Below are 20,364 nucleotides of genomic sequence, written 5' to 3'. Positions count from 1 at the left end.
GACCTTAAAGTGTAAGAAGATTTACCATGGACTTGAGTCTTTCAGGATTAGAATATGTGTGGTTGGTTGAGAGAGGATAGGAGGATATCGTGGGAATAGGTATCGGCCTTTACAAAGGAACAAAAGAGTACTGGATTTTAGGTGATCAGTTTTAGGATTTGTGATTTCAAACAGGTAAAGTGAATAAAGTAGAATGAATAAAGAGGGAAGAAAACACTTATTTGGAAGTGGACTGAAGATACACATTTTAAAATAATGTTATTTTTGGTTTATACTATATAATTATATGGGCATAAAATTGACATAAGCATTTATTAAAAGCTCATTTTTTAAGAAACTACTGAGATTTTATTATGTGCTAGGTGGTCTTCTAGGGAGGGACAAAAAAGTCTGAGCAAAAAAGACAAAACTTCCTTCGCTTACGTAGCTTACATTCTGTTGGGGGACACCAACAATAAACAAACAAGAAAATAAAATATGTAAATAAAAGAAAGTAAAATGCTGTGAAGATACTATCTGGGAGGGAGACTGCAATTTAAAACATAGTTATGAAGAATCACCTCATGATAAAGTGGCATTTGATCAAAGGCTGAAGGAAGTGAGATAGACCTATGGTTATCTGGGTGGTGCGGGGAAGGCCTGATGAAGGGGGTGGGCCTGAACTGATCCAGGAACCAGTTCTTAGAATATATTTTGTGAGCAGATATTTCATTAATGACTTGCAACCTGCTCATGCACTTTCCATATAGCTTTATTTTCTCTTATATTGTGAATGATACGCGTATTGTTTTGTGTGGTTTTGTTTTTAACAGTATAATGTTTCCAGAGCAAACTGCAATAAGATTATTATGCTGTTCACGGATGGAGGAGAAGAGAGAGCCCAGGAGATATTTACCAAATACAATAAAGATAAAAAAGTGAGTGTAATTTTATAATATTTAAAATTTAATATTGATCTAGGTGGTTTTTAAAGAGATAGTGGGTAGTGGTAGTGAGGGGAGAATTTTTGGTTTAAAACTTGAATGTGCCAATTATTAAGCCATATGAATCATAGATTATAAACTAATGGGTGAATTAGAGAGCTGTTAAATATAATATTTGTATCATGTTCACAGGTAACTCATGCCTAATATTTTAATAAAATATATGTATGGGTCCTATTTTATTCTTATGCATAGATTGTAAATAAAATGTTATTAAAATAGAGAAATCCAAGGAATGGAAAAATAGGAAAAATTAACATTTAAAGTTTATTGGATAAAATTTATTATATTATTTCATTATTAAACATTGAAGTAATACTCAAATTTCCTAAATACTCAACAAATGTCTATTGTTTTGTAAATTTACAAAAAGGCAGTTTACAACAGTAAAAACTACATCCTCATTTGAAAACTGATTCCTTTCAAGAAAAGATGAAGACAAATGTTTTTTATAGGTATAATATATTAAAAGAAAGCATTTCATAAGCAAATGAAGACTGTGAAGATTAGGGTTTGTAGTTGGAATATATTTGAATGTATGTTTTACTATGAGGGAAGAGTATTACAGTGAGGGGGACCTCACTGAACCTGATACTGTGGAGGAATATCAGCTTCAATCAAACTCTTAACTATCTTCTCTAGCAGTCCTATCATCAGCTTATTTCAATTTTCTGACCAACACTCCATATTTTGTAAGAGTACTGTGATTCTCAACCTAAGTATTTCCTAAAATCTAATGATTCATTTAAAAAGTAATTAGAAATTATAAACTTTCTGGTGTTTCAACAATTTCTACAAAAAGTATACATTTATATATAAGAAGACCCTGCAGGGTAAAATGCCCATTCACTTTGCTTCTGATGGGAATTTTCACCATTTTGAAAGATGTGGTTATTACTAGCTCTAATGGATTGTTTTATATGTGCTTGAGGAACACATATGGATTGGGTGTTCAAAAGCGAGACAAAAATGAATATGTTCAGATGGTTTGGTGACAAAATATTATGAATAATGGGGAACAGTTTGATGAAATAATGAAACAGTTGGTTGAATTAGTGAAGAATTTACTGGTTTAAAGCCTCTTTTCTATGTATCGATCCTAAAAGTGTCCAATCTAAATATCATTATCTTGAAATATGGCTTCTCCAGTCACCTTTTACAGGAGCTCAACTTTTTAAACAAAGGTTGTGTTTCATGACAGGATAAACCACATGTAAAAGTTTCATATCACATGTACTTTTATAAAACTAATAAATCAATTTATATTCGACTTCAACAGTCCTGCTGTTGTTTGTCTGCTAACATGTTGATGCTGTGTTTTAAGAACACACACTTTTTTCCTGAAAACATACAACCTTTATTAATGCCAAAGCGATTTTGAAAATTAAGTAGTTAGCATTCAGTTGTGATGTTTCATTTAGTTTTGTCTCTGTCTAACATAAAAATTAAGATATTCTTGGAACTGCATAGTATTTGTTTTTCTAACTTCAGAGATATAACAAAGTTCTGTGATACACACAGTAATAGAAATATAAAAGCCTGCATACACACACACATATATCTGTCTCCACACTTATTTATATCTGTTTCAAATGGATATCCCCTCCAGGAACAAGGAATCATGTATATAACTTTGGCATGACCTCTCTTACATAAAGTGATATGAGTAAAAGCCAACAGAGGGTTGAGAAGTAAATGAAGAATGAGAAAGTAGGAATATAAATATAAGCTGTTTTTCTTTTTTAAATCATGGCAAATTTGCTAAGAAATAAAGGAGAAGAATACGTTAACTCAGGATCAAGTTGTGTGTGTGCGCACACATGCATACAAACACACACACACACGCACACACACACACAGAGGCATACCTCAAAGATGCTGAGGGTTTGGTTCCAGATCACCACAACCACAACAGAGCGAATATTGCAATTAAGTGAGTCACACAGATTTTTTGTTTTCCCATGGTGTATAAAAGTTATGTTTACTAAATACTGTAGTCTCTTAATTGTGTGGTAGCACTTTATCTAAAAAAAAAAAAGTACATACCTTAATTAAAGAATACTCTATGTTTTAATTCACAAAATGTATAACACCAACGATCATCTAAGCCTTCAGCAAGTATTTGTATTTTTGCTGGTGGAGGGTCTTGCCTTAATGTTGGTGACTGCTGACTGATCAAAGTTGTGGTTGCTGAGGGTTGGATAGCTGTGGCAATTTCTTAAAATAGGACAACAATGAAGTTGGCTGCATTGACTGACTCTTCCTTTCACAAAATATTTCTCTGTAGTATGCAGTGCTATTTGATAGCATTTTACCCACGCACACCTTTTAAAAATTGAAGTCAATTTTCTCAAACCTGGCACTGCTTTATCAAATAAGTTCATCTAATATTCTATATCTTTGGGTCACTTGAACAATATTCACATCTTCACCAGGGGTAGACTCCATCTCAAGAAACCACTGTCTCTGCTCATGCATAAGAAGCAACTCCTCATTTGTTAAAGTTTTATCATGAGATTGTAGCAATTCAATCCCATCTTCAGTGTCCACTTCTAGTTCTCTTGCTGTTTTCACCACATCCACATCTGCTGTTATGTCCTCCACTGAAGGAAGGCTAGAACCCCTCAAAGCCATCCATGAGGGTTAAAATCAACTTCTTCCGAACTACTGATAATGTTGATATTTTTGTCTTTTCTCATGAATCATGAATGTTTGTAATGGTATATAGAATTGTGGATCTTTCTAGAAGATTTTCAGTTCAGTTTTCCCCAATCAGTAAGAGGAATCACAATTTATAGCAGCTATAGTCTTACCAAATGTGTTTCTCAAATAATAAGACTTGAAAACCCCAATTAGTTCTTGATCCCAGTGCTACAAAATGGAAGTTGTGTTAGCAGGCATGAAAACACATTAATCTCCTTGTAAATCTCAATCAGAGCTCTTGGGCGACTACATGTATTGTCAGTGAGTAATAATATTTTCTTCTAACGGTAAGTTTCAATAGTGGGCTCAAAATATTCAGCAAACCATGCTGTAAACAGATGTGCTGTCATCCAGGCTTTGTTGTTTCATTTATAGAGCACAAGCAGAGTAGATTCAGCATAATTCTTAAGGACTCTGAGATTTTTGGAATGGTTAAAGAGCATTGGCTTCCACCTAACATTACCAAGTGCATTAGCTACTAACAAGAAAGTCATCCTGTCCTTTGAAGCTTTGAAGCAGGCAATAAGTTCTCCGCTTTAGCTGTGAAAGTCCTAGATAACATTGTCTTCCAATACAAGGTTGTTTTTCTCTACATTGAAAATATTGTTTATTATAGTTGCCTTCACCAGTGATCTTAGCTACATCTTCTGGATAACTTGCTGCAGCTTCTGTATCAGCAATTGCTGTTTCACCTTGCACTTTTATGTTACAGAGATGCCTTTTTTCCTTACACCTCATGAACCAACCTCTGCCAGCTTCAGGGACCACTGATTATAACAGTATAATATCACTATATTCACTGTATCCGATATAATGATCACTATAACAGATATAATAATAATGAAAAAGATTAAACTACTCTAAGAATTACTAAACTGTGACAGAGACGTGAAGTTAGCATGTGCTGTTGGAAAAATGGCACCAGTGGACTTACTTGATACAGGGTTGCCACAAACCTCGAATCTGTAAAAAATGCAACAAAGGACCATGATAAAATGAGGTATACTTGTACACACATATGAGTATATGCATATGCATATTGTTTTACAATATAATACCTTATACATTATTATATGCTAAAGATGAATGAGAGGATACTCAGATGAGGTAAGCTTATAGATACAAAACTGAGAAAGGCTAATTGATAGAGATCTTTAAAAGAGGAGGGATTGAGAGAGATGGAACACGTTTCTGAATTTGACAAGTAGATATTAATTTCTGGAAACACTGCTGTCCCATATTTCATATGCACTCTGAAGTTAAATGACACCTCACATTTTCTATTGTGAGAAGACCATGTTAAATGAATAAAACGTTCATCTTGGAATTTGAGATATTTGGGTATAGGCATGCAATCACATTACATCATGGAAAATTTAGTATCCATCCCCTTAAGCATTTATCCTTTGCAGTAAAAACAACCCAACTATACATTTTCATTATTTTTAAATGTACCATTATTATTTACTATATTCCTCTTGTGCTATCAAGAACTAGGTCTTTTTCATTCTATTTTTTTTGTACCCATTAATCATCTCCACCTCCCTACAAACGCCCAACACTACCCTTCCCAGCCTCTGATAACCACTCTTCTCTATCTCCTGAAGTTCAATTATTTTGATCTTTAGATCCCACAAATAAATGACAACAGGTATTTGAATGTTCTGTATCCACTAACAATGAGTACAAATGATAGCAGACAACCACCTTTAATTCAGTTATACTTTTGAATATATTTGTATTTTATTAAAACAACATTCGCATAGTAATTGTTTATGCCAAGGACATATATGTATGTGTAGAGTGCTTATATACATAAAATAGTATACATAAATACATTGTATATTTTTCACCATCTTCAAATATGGCTTCAAATGTGTGTGGATGAATTGAGGAACACGTTCTAACTTTATTGCCTGCTGTATACACACCCACCCTGTGTGAGTGATCTGCAGCCCACAGATATTAATAGCAAAGATAATTGTTGTTGTCTTCTAAAGTTGTGCATGCAATACTAATTCCAGAGCCACAAAATTAATGTTACATAATAAGTTTATCAGCACAGCATTTCACTTTCCACAAAAATACTGTCTTTCAAATGGCCAATGTGTAAAAATCAAATTTGATAGATTTAGTAAAATGTAAATGTTCAGTACTCTTAAAAATTCTATATTTGAATGCAACTTTTTAAAACTTTTTTTAAAAAAGTTCATGTGTAACTTTAAAATATCAAAATGACAAACATAGGGGAAGAAAGAAAGAAAATACAAAAGAAAAATAAGACTAACTAAAATAAACTAAAATAACAAAAGACTAACAAACTAAAATAACAAACTAAAAATAACAAAATGACAATAATAAGTTTTGTCTTATCAATAATAATTTTAAATGTAAATGAATTAAACTCCCCAATCAAAAGACTCAGAGTGGCCGAATGGATAAAAACAAAACCCAACTATATGCTGCCTATCAGAAATCCACTTTAGATTTAAGGACACACATAGGCTGAAAGTGAAGGGATGAAAAAAGTTATTTCATGCAAATGATAACCAAAAGAGAGTATGGGTGGCTACACTTAGACAAAACAGGGTTTAAGTAAAAAAACTGACACAAGAGACAAAGAAGGATGTTATATAATAAAAGCATCAATCCAGCAAGAATATATAACAAAGATATATGCACCCAACATCAGAAAATCTAAATATATAAAGCAAACATGGACAGCACTGAAGGGGCAAATAGACAGCAATACAGTAATACTAGAAAACTTGAATGCCTCACTTTCAGTGATGGATAGAACATCTAGACAGATGATCAATAAGGAAACAGAGGACTTGAACAACACCATAACCAAATAGACTGCAATAGATTGAGAACATTTGACCCAATACAAATAATACACATTTTTCTCAAGTGCACATGGAAGGTTCTTCAGGATAGATCATGTATTAGGTCACAACAAATTCTTAACAAATTTAAGATTGAAATCATACCCAGTCTCCTTACTGACCACAGTGGAGTGAAACTAGAAATTAGTAGTGGAAAGAAATAGTCTCCTTTTGCAGATGATATGATCTAAATATAGAAGACACTAAAGGACTTCAAAAAGCTCATTAGAACTAATAAACAAAATTCAGTAACATTGCAGAATACAAAATCAACATTTGAAGAATTAGTTGTGTTTCTGTACACTAACAACTGACTACCTGACAGGGAAATGAGGAAAACAATCTCATTTACAATAGCACCAAAAAGTACACTATAGTTAGGAATAAACTTAAAAAAGGAGGCAAACTTAACAAATGAGTTTTGTATACTGAAATCTGTAACACTGTGATGAAAGAAATTAAAGAAGACACCAATTGAAAGGCATCTTGGTGTGTTAATGGATTGGAAGACTTAATATTGTAAAAATTTCCATAGTACCCAAAGTTATCTACAGTTTCAATGCAACCCCCATCAAAATCCCAATGGTATTTTTAATAAAAATAGAAAAAAATCCAAAATACATATAAAACTACAAAAGACCACGAAATAGCCAAAGAAATCTTGAACAAAACAAGACTAAAGCTGGAGGCATCACACCTCCTAATATCAAAATGTATTACAAAGCATCCGGTAATCAAAACAGTAGGGAACTAGCATAAAGACAGACATTTAGACCTCTGGAACAGAATAGAGCTCCCAGAAATAACTTCATGAATGTATGGCCAATTGATCCTCTATAAGGGTGCAAACAATACAGAATGGAGAAAGGATAGCCTGTGCAAAAAATGGTGTTGGAAAACTGAATACTGACATGCAAATAAAGATGAAATTGGATCCTTATCTGACACCATACACAAAGAATAACTCAAAATGGATTAAAATCTAAAATTAAAGGTCAAAATGGATTTAAGACCTAAAATGTTAAAACTCCTAAAAGAGAACAGAGAGAAAGCTTCATGGCATTCATTTATTTTGGTAATGATTTCATGGATATGACACTAAAAACATAGGTAATAAATCCAAAAATAAGTGAGACTACATCAAGCTAAAACTCTTGTCCACAGAAAAGGAAACAACCAGCAGAGTTATAAAGACAACTTTTGGAATTGGGAAAATATTTACAAAACCGTATATTTGATAAGGGTTAGTATACAAAATATGAAAATAACTCCTACAACTCAATAGCAAAAACCCCCTAATAACCCAATTGAAAAATGAGCTAAGGAATTGATGTTTTTGGAGAAAAGACATAGAGGTAGCCAATAGCTACATGAAAAAATGTACATTACTGGTCATCAGGGAAATACAAATCAGAACCAAAATGTGATATCATCTCTTACCTGTCAGGATTGCTGTTATCAAAGAAACAAAAGACTAGTGTTGGGGAGGATGTGGAGAAAGTGGAATCCTTGCACAACGTTGATGGGAAGGCAAAATTGTGCAGCACCTACAGAAAACAATATGGAGGTCTCCCAAAAAATAAAAAATATAACTACCTTAGCATCCAGCAATCCTACTTCTGGATATTTATCCAAAAAAAACTGAAGTTAGGATCTTGAAGAGCACTTCCATTCAGAATAGCCCAGATATGGAAACAACCTTAATGTTCCTTAACAGATGAATGGATAAAGAAAATGTGGTATATACATACCATGCAATACTATTCAGCATAAAAAAGAAAGAAATTCTCAATATGTGCAAACCTGGATGAACCTAAAATCAATTTTAAAAAATTGCATTTTTCCACTTACATGAGATATAAAAAATGGTCAATTTTATAGATTCAAAGAGTGAAATAGTGGTTGCCGAAAGTGGGGAGAAGGGAGAAATGGGAAGTGGACATGAGGTTTCAGTTAAGCAAAATGAATTAGCTCCAGAGATCTGCTGTAAACATTGTACTTAGAGTCAGCAATAATACATTGTACATTTAAATGTGTGTTAGGATGATAGCTCTTATGTCGTGTTCTTGCCATAATATAATAAAATTTAGAAACAGAAAAATTACAACATCTTGAAAGAAAGTTTGGTGGGCTTAAAAAAAAAAACACAACTAACTCTTTGTTTTTCCCCATGCCTCTTGTTTAATACTATTGTGGCTGCAGAATGCTTCATTTACATTCATATTTCATCTAGATGAATCAGAAATCTTTCAGAGCAATCCGGGTAGGCCTGATGAGGTACAATTGGAGAGCTGAAGAATGAGGCTGCAGCAGATACACAGCATAATTTAATGAGGCCAAAAGGTTTGAGAATTAGAACAAAATGTTTGAGTTCTTTTGTGAAATGTACTACTCTTGGGAATTAATCTACCTGATTATAGATAGGTATAGCTTTAAAACTGAATCCATGTTAATCTCCTCACACAGCTGTTCCAAATTAAAATACATTTGCTTTATAATCTTTACCTGCAGCATTGCCATTCCTTAGGGTTCACCCATGTACATGAGACCTCCTTAAAAATAGTGCCAAAACTAAAATGAACTCGATCACGTAGTCCAAACAAATGAATAAAGGAAAGTAAAACCAGACATAGAGTTGAAAGATAATTCCCAGGGCTAGCAAAATTAAAAAATACTTTATTTTCCATAGAATAGCCAAGGGACTGCTTAGCAATACATACTTAAGATTGCCTAGCCAGTTAGGAAATAGTTCTCCAACTCTTACCTTAATTCTAAGAATTAATTTAAAAAATGAAAAAACATTCAAATTAATAAAATAAAAGTTTCAAAATAACTAGTAAATTGAATGAGAACAAACGAGAAAAAATCATATGATAGATTTGAAATAACTTTCAAAGAATGCACATTTGAAGTTATAATCACTTGACAATATATCCATTTTTGACAATGCATTATTCTTAATGCACTTATTTTAAAGAATTTACTTTAAAAAGTGATCGAGAAAGTCTTTTCTATTTTGCTCTCATATCCAAACTAGAAATAGTCAATAGTTTATAAAATCTAAACCAAGTTACAAATAGCTGAACATGCAGATGTGTTTTATGTAGTTAGAGTGAACACTGTCAGTTTTTCAACAGATAGTAAGGAAGATAATCCATGGGAAATAATTGATTGCATATCTACTGTCTCTGCTTGGCTTCTTCATCAGGCAAAAATAAAGCCTTTGGAGGAAATGTCCAAATATATGATAATGAAGGACATTTAACTTGTAACATTTAATTCTATTTAACACATGGATTGCTTCTAAAAACTTTTATTTCAGTTATTTTGATGCTTTCAACAGTTACTTAAATTTTTAGCTTTCGAATAGGGCTCCACCTTTGTTCATAAAAACCAAGTATTTATTCTGGACTTACTGTGAAGCTGAAAACAAGAATTACCATGTAATATGCCCAGCCAGTAGCATGATCATCAATTTAAAATATATGTTTTATGCACATGTGTGTACTTGTGTGTGTTCTTGTCTCTGATAACATTTATTTACCCTCATTTCTCTTAGAGTAAAATTAATGTTGTCAATCCCTCAAACTATGGAATATTTTACCAGGCACATCTTCAGCTTTGAATTATATGACTTTAATGCATTTTGCAAAGTCCTTTTAATATCTGAAACAAACTGAATGAAAAATGAGGTTAAGTATTACTTTAAGCACAGAGTATATGATATGATGTAAACTTTATAGCACAGAAATGAGACATGAAATTCCAAGTAAAATTTACTACCTAGAATTGAGATTGCCCATTGTTTGTGTTAAAATGTTATGCCAGAAAGGCACTTTTTGCTGATTTTTCTGTGGTTCTTTTCTCTGATTAAGAACTCTACTCAGAATATATCTTCTCAGAGGGATTTTCCCCCACTCAACCTTTCTACAGTGGAACCTTTCCCCAGACATCCCCTTTATCATTCTCTATTTCAGCACCCTCTTTCTTCCTGGTCTTCTTTCCCTCATATTACCATTTTTTAATTATTTTAATGCTGTGTTTGCTTTTTATCTGGAGCCTTCCTATCTAATATAAACTCCACGAAGTAGTTGTATACATTTGTAAACATACCAATGAATTCTTAAAGGATGGCACAGTACTTGATACATGGTAGTTGCTCATTACTAGCAGATATGTTGGTCATATCAGTACATATGCAATAAATATGCTCCTAATCTATACAAAATTCATAAATGTTAGAAAAATTAAATAGCTTTGTTCTTCTTTTAGAAGGAAATCATTAAAAACAATTTTTTTTCTAAATACTGGAATGTGGAATAAAATTGATATAGATGTTCTTATATATGTAATCTTATAAGTAGGTAACACTTCAGCTTATATGATAAATGATTGTAGTGATGGCACCTTTCCCTTCACTCTAATCATCTAACACATAGTTTTTCATGAGCATTCTCATTATCAGTGTCAGCAAAGTATTTGACATTTCCCAAGAGGAACATTTGAAATAAATCACCATAGAGCTTCTATTCTGCCCTCTCAGCTGATAATACTCTTTGCAGAACTGCAAATTGCTTGGAAATTCAATGGACCCCTAGCTTATTCTTCCTTTATCTAGTACTATAAATGCATATAGAGAAAAAGGAAACCTCAGATTACTTCCTTACAATCTGATGTTGTGAGGGTGATTCATAGTTGCTAGTGAATTAAAAATATCATAGCATGTATGTATATCGAACACCCACATGTAAGACACATAAAAGAAATATTAGCTTGGTTCTTTTTGAATGTGTGTGCAAAACTTACATGACTACTGCACTTTGTTGTCCTTTATAAAATAGTTTTTCTGTTTTATTCACTTGAGCAAATTCAACAGACATTGATTAAATTCTTGTCTCCATCAGACCCTCTAGCAGATGTGTCGGCCATATTTGTAAATTTGCAATAAATACGGAAATTTCATATAGATACATCTTATGTGGACATAGTGGCATTTAGAAAATACTGACCCCTTTTCATTAGAGTTTGTTGCTAAGTATGATAAAGCACACCAAATTTGCTTATCTAGGAAGGTGTTATTTTGAGTTATTTTAGGTTCCTCTTGAGGCATAAAAGGCTAAAGACACACTAATGGAAAATATTACCTCATTTAATACTAACAGTTTGACTATAAAAGACAAACATTGGTGTCATCATCTTCATTACTATAGCTAACACAGAGCTTATAATTTCCATATATTAATGCTTTATATTACTGTTTCATTTACAACTGGAATAATCATATGATATAATAATAATATCATATGGTGACATCACCCCCATTTTGGAAATAAGAAATCCAAAATCAGAAAAGTAAAGTAACTTGCTGAAAGTCGTACGGCTACTAAGTGGCAAAGTCAAGATGGTAATCTACAGTCTGAATTCCATAACCTCATGCAGAATGCTCCTGACTGGCCATCTGTCTGTGTCTTTCTCTGAGCACCTCAGTGGCTATGCTAATCATAATTTGCCCACACAGGAGCCTGCCTTCAAGTCAGACAGCAAGACTTCCCCACAGGGATCTGCTCCTCACAGCTTTCACAGGCTAAGGTGGATCGCCAAAACTTTGCAGGCTGCAAGTAACTTTCAGATCCTTGGGCTTTATAAAATAAAGTGTGAAAGGTGAATTTGGACACTTTTATTTATTACATAATGCTATAAAACTGGAGATATAGACTAGTCAAATGCTGTGGATTCTGATGTCTTTGTGAATTATGGAAACCACAGTAGAATTGTATCCTAAAATATTCCATCCAATCTAGTATTTTCATAGGCTTAATGCCAAAAATTTTAGTACACAGAGTAGATTAATAAAACCTATTTCTGACTTCATTTTTCTAACATGATTCGAAGGCTGAAGTTTTTATTTTAGTTTTATTGGCTTTCTTCATAGACTAATTTCCATTATTCTTTGGAGATTTGCCTATTGTAAATTAAAGTTGAACTCTGGGTAACTGATAATTGTTGAGGTGACAGTTTCCAGTAACTGGGTTCTGCTGGGAAACAAATTCCTATGGCTTTTTAAAATAGGTTGACCCTGTGGCTTTGGAGAACTCTTAATTGAAGACAAGTATTTTAGTTTTCAAACAAAACAAAACAAAAGCAGATTAGCAGAAGTCAGAACTGTAGGATAAAGTTAAAATCAGTGGTATATAAGGAACAAATCAGTAATACATTGTAAATAGCCAAAACTGCTGTTACTTAAAAGTCTTCTCAAATCAAGTAGGCCAGAGCTGTAATACCAAATTTGAATTATTGAATTATTGTTCCTTTCAGAGGAAAATTAGTTTTTGAAACAACTGAAAGTAAAATTATGTAAGTTTATAACTATGTTAAAAAGCCATAGGGCCATAAGAATTTTTTTTTTTTTTTTTTTCTTGAGACGGAGTCTCGCTCCGTGGCCAGGCTGAAGTGCAGTGGTGTGATCTCAGCTCACTACATTCTCCGCCTCCCGGGTTCCAGCAACTCTCCTGCCTCAACTTCCCAAGTAGCTGGGACTACAGGTGTGCGCCACCATGCCCAACTAATTTTTGTATTTTTAGTACAGACAGGGTTTCACCATGTTGGCCAGGATGGTCTTGATCTCCTGACCTGGTGATCTGCCTGCCGCAGCCTCCCAAAGTGCTGGGATTACAGACATGAGCTATTGTACCTGGCCAGGAATTTAATTTTTAAGTTTATTTCCACCCACCCCCCCACCTCCACCTGCAACCAAGACAGAATCTCACTCACTGTGTTGCCCAGACTGGAGTGCGGTGGTGTGATCTAGGCTCACTGCAACCTCCACCTCCTGGGTTAAAGTGATTCTCCTGCTTCAGCACCCTAGGGTAGCTAGGATTACAGGTGTAATCCACCACGCTCAGCTAATTTTTGTATTTTTAGTAGAGATGGGGTCTCACTGTGTTGCCCAGGCTGGTCTCGAACTCCTGAGCTCAAGTGATCCACCCACCTCAGCCTCTCAAAGTGCTGGGATTACAAGCATGAGCCACCACACCTGGCCTTAAGTTTAATTTTATTGTCTGCTCCCCAAATTACTGCTTTTACAATTCTATAACTATGCATGAATCCAGAATTATAAGAATTTTTTTTTTTATTTTCAAGGAATAACATAGTACATAAATAAGTGTACTAAGTACACTTTATTTTGCCTAAAAAAGTTGTTTACCTCCAGTAAGGATATCTGCTTATTTCATATTAAATAAAAAGATTAAGAATGTATGATGATATAAGTATAGTGAAACAGCCCAAATTGCAAAATGCAAGACAACTAATAGCCCAGTTTTGGTCCTGCTCTTACCAGATACTGTAATGAACTTATTGATATGTTGTATAACACCAAAGTCTATCTTAGATCCCTCTGGTAAGAAGTAGAAACCACTCAAGTGTCTATTCACTTGTTCTTCATTTAACAAATGTTTGTTTCCATTGATGAGTAATGTACTACAATAGATGCTAAATAATAATCTCGGTACTTTTAAAACCCAATCCAACGTCTATTCAATACTAGCTTCCCACTGTATTTCTGTTGAAGACCTGTACTCCAGCATTACGAAAAATATTTGTCAAAGCCATCTGTTATTGTATATGTCTCATGTGGCTCTATGATGAAAATTTCATAGAAGTGAACATTTTGAAAGATGAACCTATCTAAAATCATACATGTTGAGAAACATTTAGTTAATTTTGTAGGAACATTTTACTCAGAACAGAAAAATTTCATGTGCATTTGTTATATGAACCTAGTGTTGTGATTATAAATATACTACTAGGCACGAGTAAAGGAATTTTTTCTCCACAAAAGTCGCCTTAGCCTGGATGTAGATATGCTCTCATGTAAGTGATTTGCTTAAGTGAGAATTAAGATGAAATATTTAGCTTGTGTGAGTACCAGTTAAGCATTTTGAGTTATTTTTATATGTCATTTTGTTTTTATGTAAGATCATGCAAATGTACTTAAAAGAACTGTACAAATACACATCTTTGAGAATGTAATTTACCTTAAATTTTTAATTGTACGTATTTGAAGAAATCACTTTATTTTTCTATAACTCCAAAATTATGGCTAAACAAGAACTGTAAGTTTAAAGAAGTAAAAAAAAAAAAAAAAAAAATAGAAGAAGTGGGTTATCAATCACCTCTATGGACTTTAGCATCTGGAATTTACTTCATTGACTATTCCACATGGTGGCAGTAGTATAGTATGGAATAGGAGAAATGAAACCATTTACAATTCCGAGTAGAAATTTGTGTACACAAAAATTATTTTAAACTTAACCAATACATTATGTATACGCACTATACAATATGTAATGTGAACGTTTATGAAATCAATGAAGTTAAAATTCTTATGGAATTAGCTTAAATGTACAAAGAAAAGACAAGTATGGCACTAAGGAATGAAATTTTTTTATTTTAATTTTTTACTGTCATATGAAGAATGTGTGTAAGGTACTACAGTAGATCCTGTTTTGAAAGACTTATATTAAACTTTTTTCTCAGCTGAATATATATTTATAAGATCATTATAGAAAGCTCTAAGATAATCTGTATAATCCATAAAATCATTAAATACCAGTGTGTGTATGTGTTTGTATGTGTGTGTATGTATATACATATATATACATAAACCCAAGATAAAATGATCTTGGGTATATTAGATTGTGTAAATATTGTAATGGTAAGGCAGTTGTATAAATTATAAAGAAGGCTGCATTTGCAATTAGGATTTTACTAAACACTTAGAATAAAATTTCAGGAAAATAATGTCTTTAAAAATATCTACAAGGCAAATGAAAATTGAGAAAAGGGGTACAAATTATACATTGATGATATAGGAATGATTCAGTTAGTGAATGCATCTTACATTTAAGTAGCCAAGAACCTATATGAGAAAAAGAACAAAAAGAGTTTGGCATGTTTCAAAAATTATAATTAAAACTGACAGAATGTGCACTACCCCCAGCCCTGATCCCAAATACCTTAATTTTGAAAACTTCTGAGGGGTCCATGTAAGCAAACACATAGAAGTGAAGTGAAACTTTTATAGCAAAATAAATAAAGCAACAAGCTTTTTTTTTTTTTTTTTGGCCTAGTGTTTATTTGGACTATTTGAATAATAACATCAGTCAAATAATCATATGTGTGGATCTGAGTGTAGCCTCGATGTTATTAGAAATGCTTGCCTTTCTGAGACATAGATATAAGATTCATATAGTCTTGTTTATTTTTTTACTGAAAGTATTTTATGAAAAATGTTTTACTAGATGATTGTTGTGGTAACAGGAACTTCTAGACAAAGCCATGCTTCAGTTGAAAATTAGAGGTATGGGTTCAAATGTTAGTTGTGAGGGAGAACCCCCAGTGCTTTCTGGAGCATCTGGACTTTTTCCCTGACTTAATTTGATGATTGTTTAGGGTATGGCATTTAAATTGAATTATCAGTTAGGGTGGTCAACCTGCTTATAAAAATATTTCCATTTAGAAGTAAGCTCAACTATGTAAGCAGTAACCCTACGTTGAAATTTATAGACAGACCCAAAAATGACCTAACTGATGAATTAAAGAAAATGAAACCATTGCATTTTGATTAGGAATTCCTGGAGAGAAAGATAGATTGAGAGAGAGAAAAAAACCAACTTCTATCATTCACTTAGAAACAGTCATTTATACTTACAATTTGAAGTATTTAAAACTCGGATTATGTTCATCATGTGGCTTCTTACATAACCAGCTAAGGCAAACCTGGATGATGTAAGAGTGGCTCGCCTAAAACCTTACAAATGAAATAGCAACATCCCTGATGTACGTTTTGGGGACAGGGATTGTAATAATGTGATCTGTGTGGCCAAGACCAGTGAAAGAACAGAGAACAGATGTGAAATCTCTTTTGAGATTTGTGCTCTGAAATCATGTGCAACAGTTAAAAGACATAAAACAATTAGAAAATGTCCATTCAAATAGTCAATCAACATGAATTAGGGAAAAGCTCTTAACATAGTTCAAACTGGAATTTGAACTCATGGAAAAGTGATTTTCTGCACGTCTATATTTAGAAATAGCTAAAATGTTGGGTTGAGAGTGTTGGTTTACTTAGATTACTAAATTAGTAAAAATAAATATATGAAAAAATCATTTTATTAAGTATAGGTTGACCCCATGGAATTTACCTTTTATACTTTCACACTATTATTTAAATTTAGTGGCTTTCAATAAATACTTAAATTATAAAAACTCTCCATTGATTTAAAAATATTTTCATACTTTATAGCATGTTAGGAACAGTCAATATTTTGGTTATATTTAAAAATCCTAGGAGCTTACTTACATGTGTCAGCCAACTTTTATAGAAAATAAGTAATATACTAACAACATAATCATATGTGTGCATCCTAATTATTTCCATGGTGAAAACCATCACAGAGTTTAATTGCCTTAAGCAACTTTGAAGTACAATGACCTTTCTGAATAGTTTTTCATTACTACATACCTATGAAATAGGGAAATAAACTTTTTTGCAGTGGCTCGCTATGTAGATAATATGTATAACCATGTAAGGTGAAGTGAGGTTGGACCTCAAAGATGTATTTTCTTTCCTTTTCTTTTCTTTTCTTTTCTTTTCTTTTCTTTTCTTTTCTTTTCTTTCTTCCCTTCCTTCCTCCCTTCCTTCCTTCCTTCTTTTCTTCTTTCTTTCCTTCTTTCTTTCCTTCTTTCCTTTTTTCCTTCTTTCTTTCTTTCTTTCTTTTTTTGAAACCGAGTTTCACTCTCGTTGCCCAAGCTGGAGTGCAATGGCACAGTCTCGGCTCACTGTAACCTCCACCTCCCAGGCTCAGGAGATTCTCCTGCCTCAGCCTCCCAAGTAGTTGGGATTACAGGCATGTATTACAAGGTCCGGCTAATTTTTTGTATTTTTAGTACAAACGGGGTTTCACCATGTTAGCCAGGATGGTCTCGAACTCCTGACTTCAGGTGATCCACCTGCCTCGGCCTCCCAAAGTGCTAGGATTACAAGCGTGAGTCACCGTGCCTGGCCATGAAAGATGTACTTTCTATGAATGAAACATTAGTCATGTTCCTGCCTGAGGAATGGAATATGCAAGAGGACACTTAGGTACAAATTTAAATGTAGCAACTGGAGTCTATGTTTACAGTAGGTTATGTGATTTTCCTCTGGTCCCTTTCTGAAGTCTTTACTGACCTCAGTTTTTCTTGTCATATCATTCAACCAGAAAACACTCTTTTTAATAGAAATTTTAGCTGTTTTATTTTGCCATTCAATTAAATTTTATTAAGCCTAATGAATACCTATTTTTCAATTTATCCAGGTACGTGTATTCACGTTTTCAGTTGGTCAACACAATTATGACAGAGGACCTATTCAGTGGATGGCCTGTGAAAACAAAGGTAACAAATCTGTTTTCTTCTAGTAAACTAGAAGAAAAAATATTTTGGTAGCTGTTGTTAGGTGTGCTTATTTAAAATAAGCTAAAGCGGTAGCTAACTTCTATAAGAATCAGGCAAGAGTAAGATTATGAACATGTTTCTATAGAGAAAACACATACAAATTTTGACATTAGCATTACATTATATGAAAATTCAGACATTGATTATATTTCCACATTTATAAAATAATGTATTACACTGAATTATACTGAATGATATATATCAGATATAATCTTACATGAAAAATTAGGAATGAATCAATATCTGAATTTCATAAAGCTTAAATATGAGAGTATGACATATATATTTTTTCTCTGGGTGGTTTAATTACTGTTTTTGAAAAATCTTATACATTCCAGGATAATTCAAATGTTGTGCAGTGAGCTCATATTTTCACTCGGAAAGAATGATGTTACTGAGAAAAAATATATTAATTTGAAAAATGAACTGTGATGCCATGGCAACAAAAAGAACCTAATTTTTTTCTGAAAGTTATATTTAGGCAAAGATTTTATATAAATATAATAATTATCCATCATGTATCTTTAATAATTTATCCAATGAAAAAATATTTTTAATGATTCCATGTTTCTTATTCCTTCGTAGAAGAATAATACCTATTTTATAGTAACCAAGAAATGTAGTGAAATTTTTCACAAATCCTGTGTGTTTGTTGTGAAGATTCATTAACCATTTTCTTAATTTTGATATTTTAGTATTAGTTCAATTTTGAAGTGAAATATATTATTTTCAAAATACTCTTTATGAATATTTATAAAATAAAATAATTTTGTGGCCCTTTATTATAAAGTAACATTTATATATAAATATATATATGTATATTTCAGGTTATTATTATGAAATTCCTTCCATTGGTGCAATAAGAATCAATACTCAGGTATGATTATTTAAAGCTTGTTTAAATTTTTTTTTCAAGTATAAGATACTTCTTTTCTGGTTTAAATATGCTCAATATGGAGAAAATTAGTAAGAATGAAAAGATCTGTAATATTACACTTATATTAAAATACTGAGTATCTTGGTGATATATTGGTTTTATTTCATTAACATTGCAAGTGTTTTCAAACATCTAAAACTCAGGTAAATAAAATGGGTATATTGTTACTCTCAGATGTTAAAAATATCATAGAAAATACAGAAAATCAAATTTTCTAAAAATATATTTCATGTAATTTGAACTTGATTCTGCAAATGATTTTTTAAAGTTTCTTCAAATTGTAGGTACCATGTATAAAATTAAACACTAATTATGCTGGACAAATTGTACAGGGACCTAGTTGGAACTTAAATACCTCCCAAATAACCCCTGTGGATCTATTTATCTATCTAAAGTAAAGTTACAACAAGGAGATGATTTTTCTAACATCATTCAGTTGAAATCACGCCTGTTAAATAACTTTTTGTAGAATGTAGTAATTAAGTTAATTTAAGTATTTATTATTTTTAAATAATCATAAATTACTATGAAAATTGCTACTCCTTTTTAAACACAGTTGAAAATCTACAAAATAAACAAAGTCAAAATTTAGCATAAATAACATGGCATTTGTGGAAGTGAATACTGAATACATTGAATGTTGAAATGAAACAGCAGCTGCATTTGAGTCTGATGTCTAGATTTGGCACAGTATTTCCTTTATTTTTTGATGTGTTTAAATGTAGTTTTGAATTTCAGCCAAACAATCTGTGATATGAAAGAAAGTATGTGGCTGCTTTATGATTTTAAATTTCTGCAATTCCACGCAGTAAATCACAGAGCCTTAAATAGTTTAGATTAACATGAAACAATTCACAAGGAACGTATTTCACTTATTGGCTGTAACACAGAAAACAATGTTCTGATTGTTACTGGAAAAAAAACTTGGGTAGATATATTGTATAAATAATATAAGTCAAATATTGTTGATTCAAAATACGTAGCCATACCACTTAGGGAGTATCCAAAATAGAAATTAACTGATTATGTATTCAGTCTCAATAATTTTGGTTCTATATTCATTTTTAACTCTAGGATTTTTTTTCTCTGTAATTTTTATTACAACATAGCATTCCTAGTTTTAACCACAATTTTTTCTTTTTTTCACAAACAGGAATATTTGGATGTTTTGGGAAGACCAATGGTTTTAGCAGGAGACAAAGCTAAGCAAGTCCAATGGACAAATGTGTACCTGGATGCATTGGTAAGAGGTTGAGCTGTTCAGTCAAAGACTTTCATAACAAAAGCACACAGATGATTTCTACTTCTTTCTAGATGATGTCTCTGTTTTCCTTTTCATTAAACCCTCCCCCAA

General features: G+C 32.6%; 1 protein-coding gene across 8 annotated transcripts in view; it reads left to right on the top strand.

Annotated features, from left to right (window-relative positions):
- Positions 1 to 20,364, top strand: part of CACNA2D1 (calcium voltage-gated channel auxiliary subunit alpha2delta 1) — a 501,837-nt gene that overhangs the window by 414,962 nt on the left and 66,511 nt on the right. For all 8 annotated transcript variants that reach the window (XM_050782803.1, XM_050782805.1, XM_050782801.1 and 5 more), the window contains exons 12-15: positions 813 to 917; positions 17,935 to 18,013; positions 18,901 to 18,950; positions 20,164 to 20,253. In XM_050782803.1, the coding sequence (XP_050638760.1) occupies positions 813 to 917; positions 17,935 to 18,013; positions 18,901 to 18,950; positions 20,164 to 20,253 (324 nt within the window). The remainder of the gene's footprint in view (positions 1 to 812; positions 918 to 17,934; positions 18,014 to 18,900; positions 18,951 to 20,163; positions 20,254 to 20,364) is intronic.

The sequence above is a fragment of the Macaca thibetana genome, chromosome 3 (assembly GCF_024542745.1).
Source record: "Macaca thibetana thibetana isolate TM-01 chromosome 3, ASM2454274v1, whole genome shotgun sequence".
In the NCBI taxonomy this organism is placed as follows: Eukaryota; Metazoa; Chordata; class Mammalia; order Primates; family Cercopithecidae; genus Macaca; species Macaca thibetana.
Note: the sequence above shows the minus strand (reverse complement) of the source record. Positions and strands in the feature narration are given on the sequence as shown.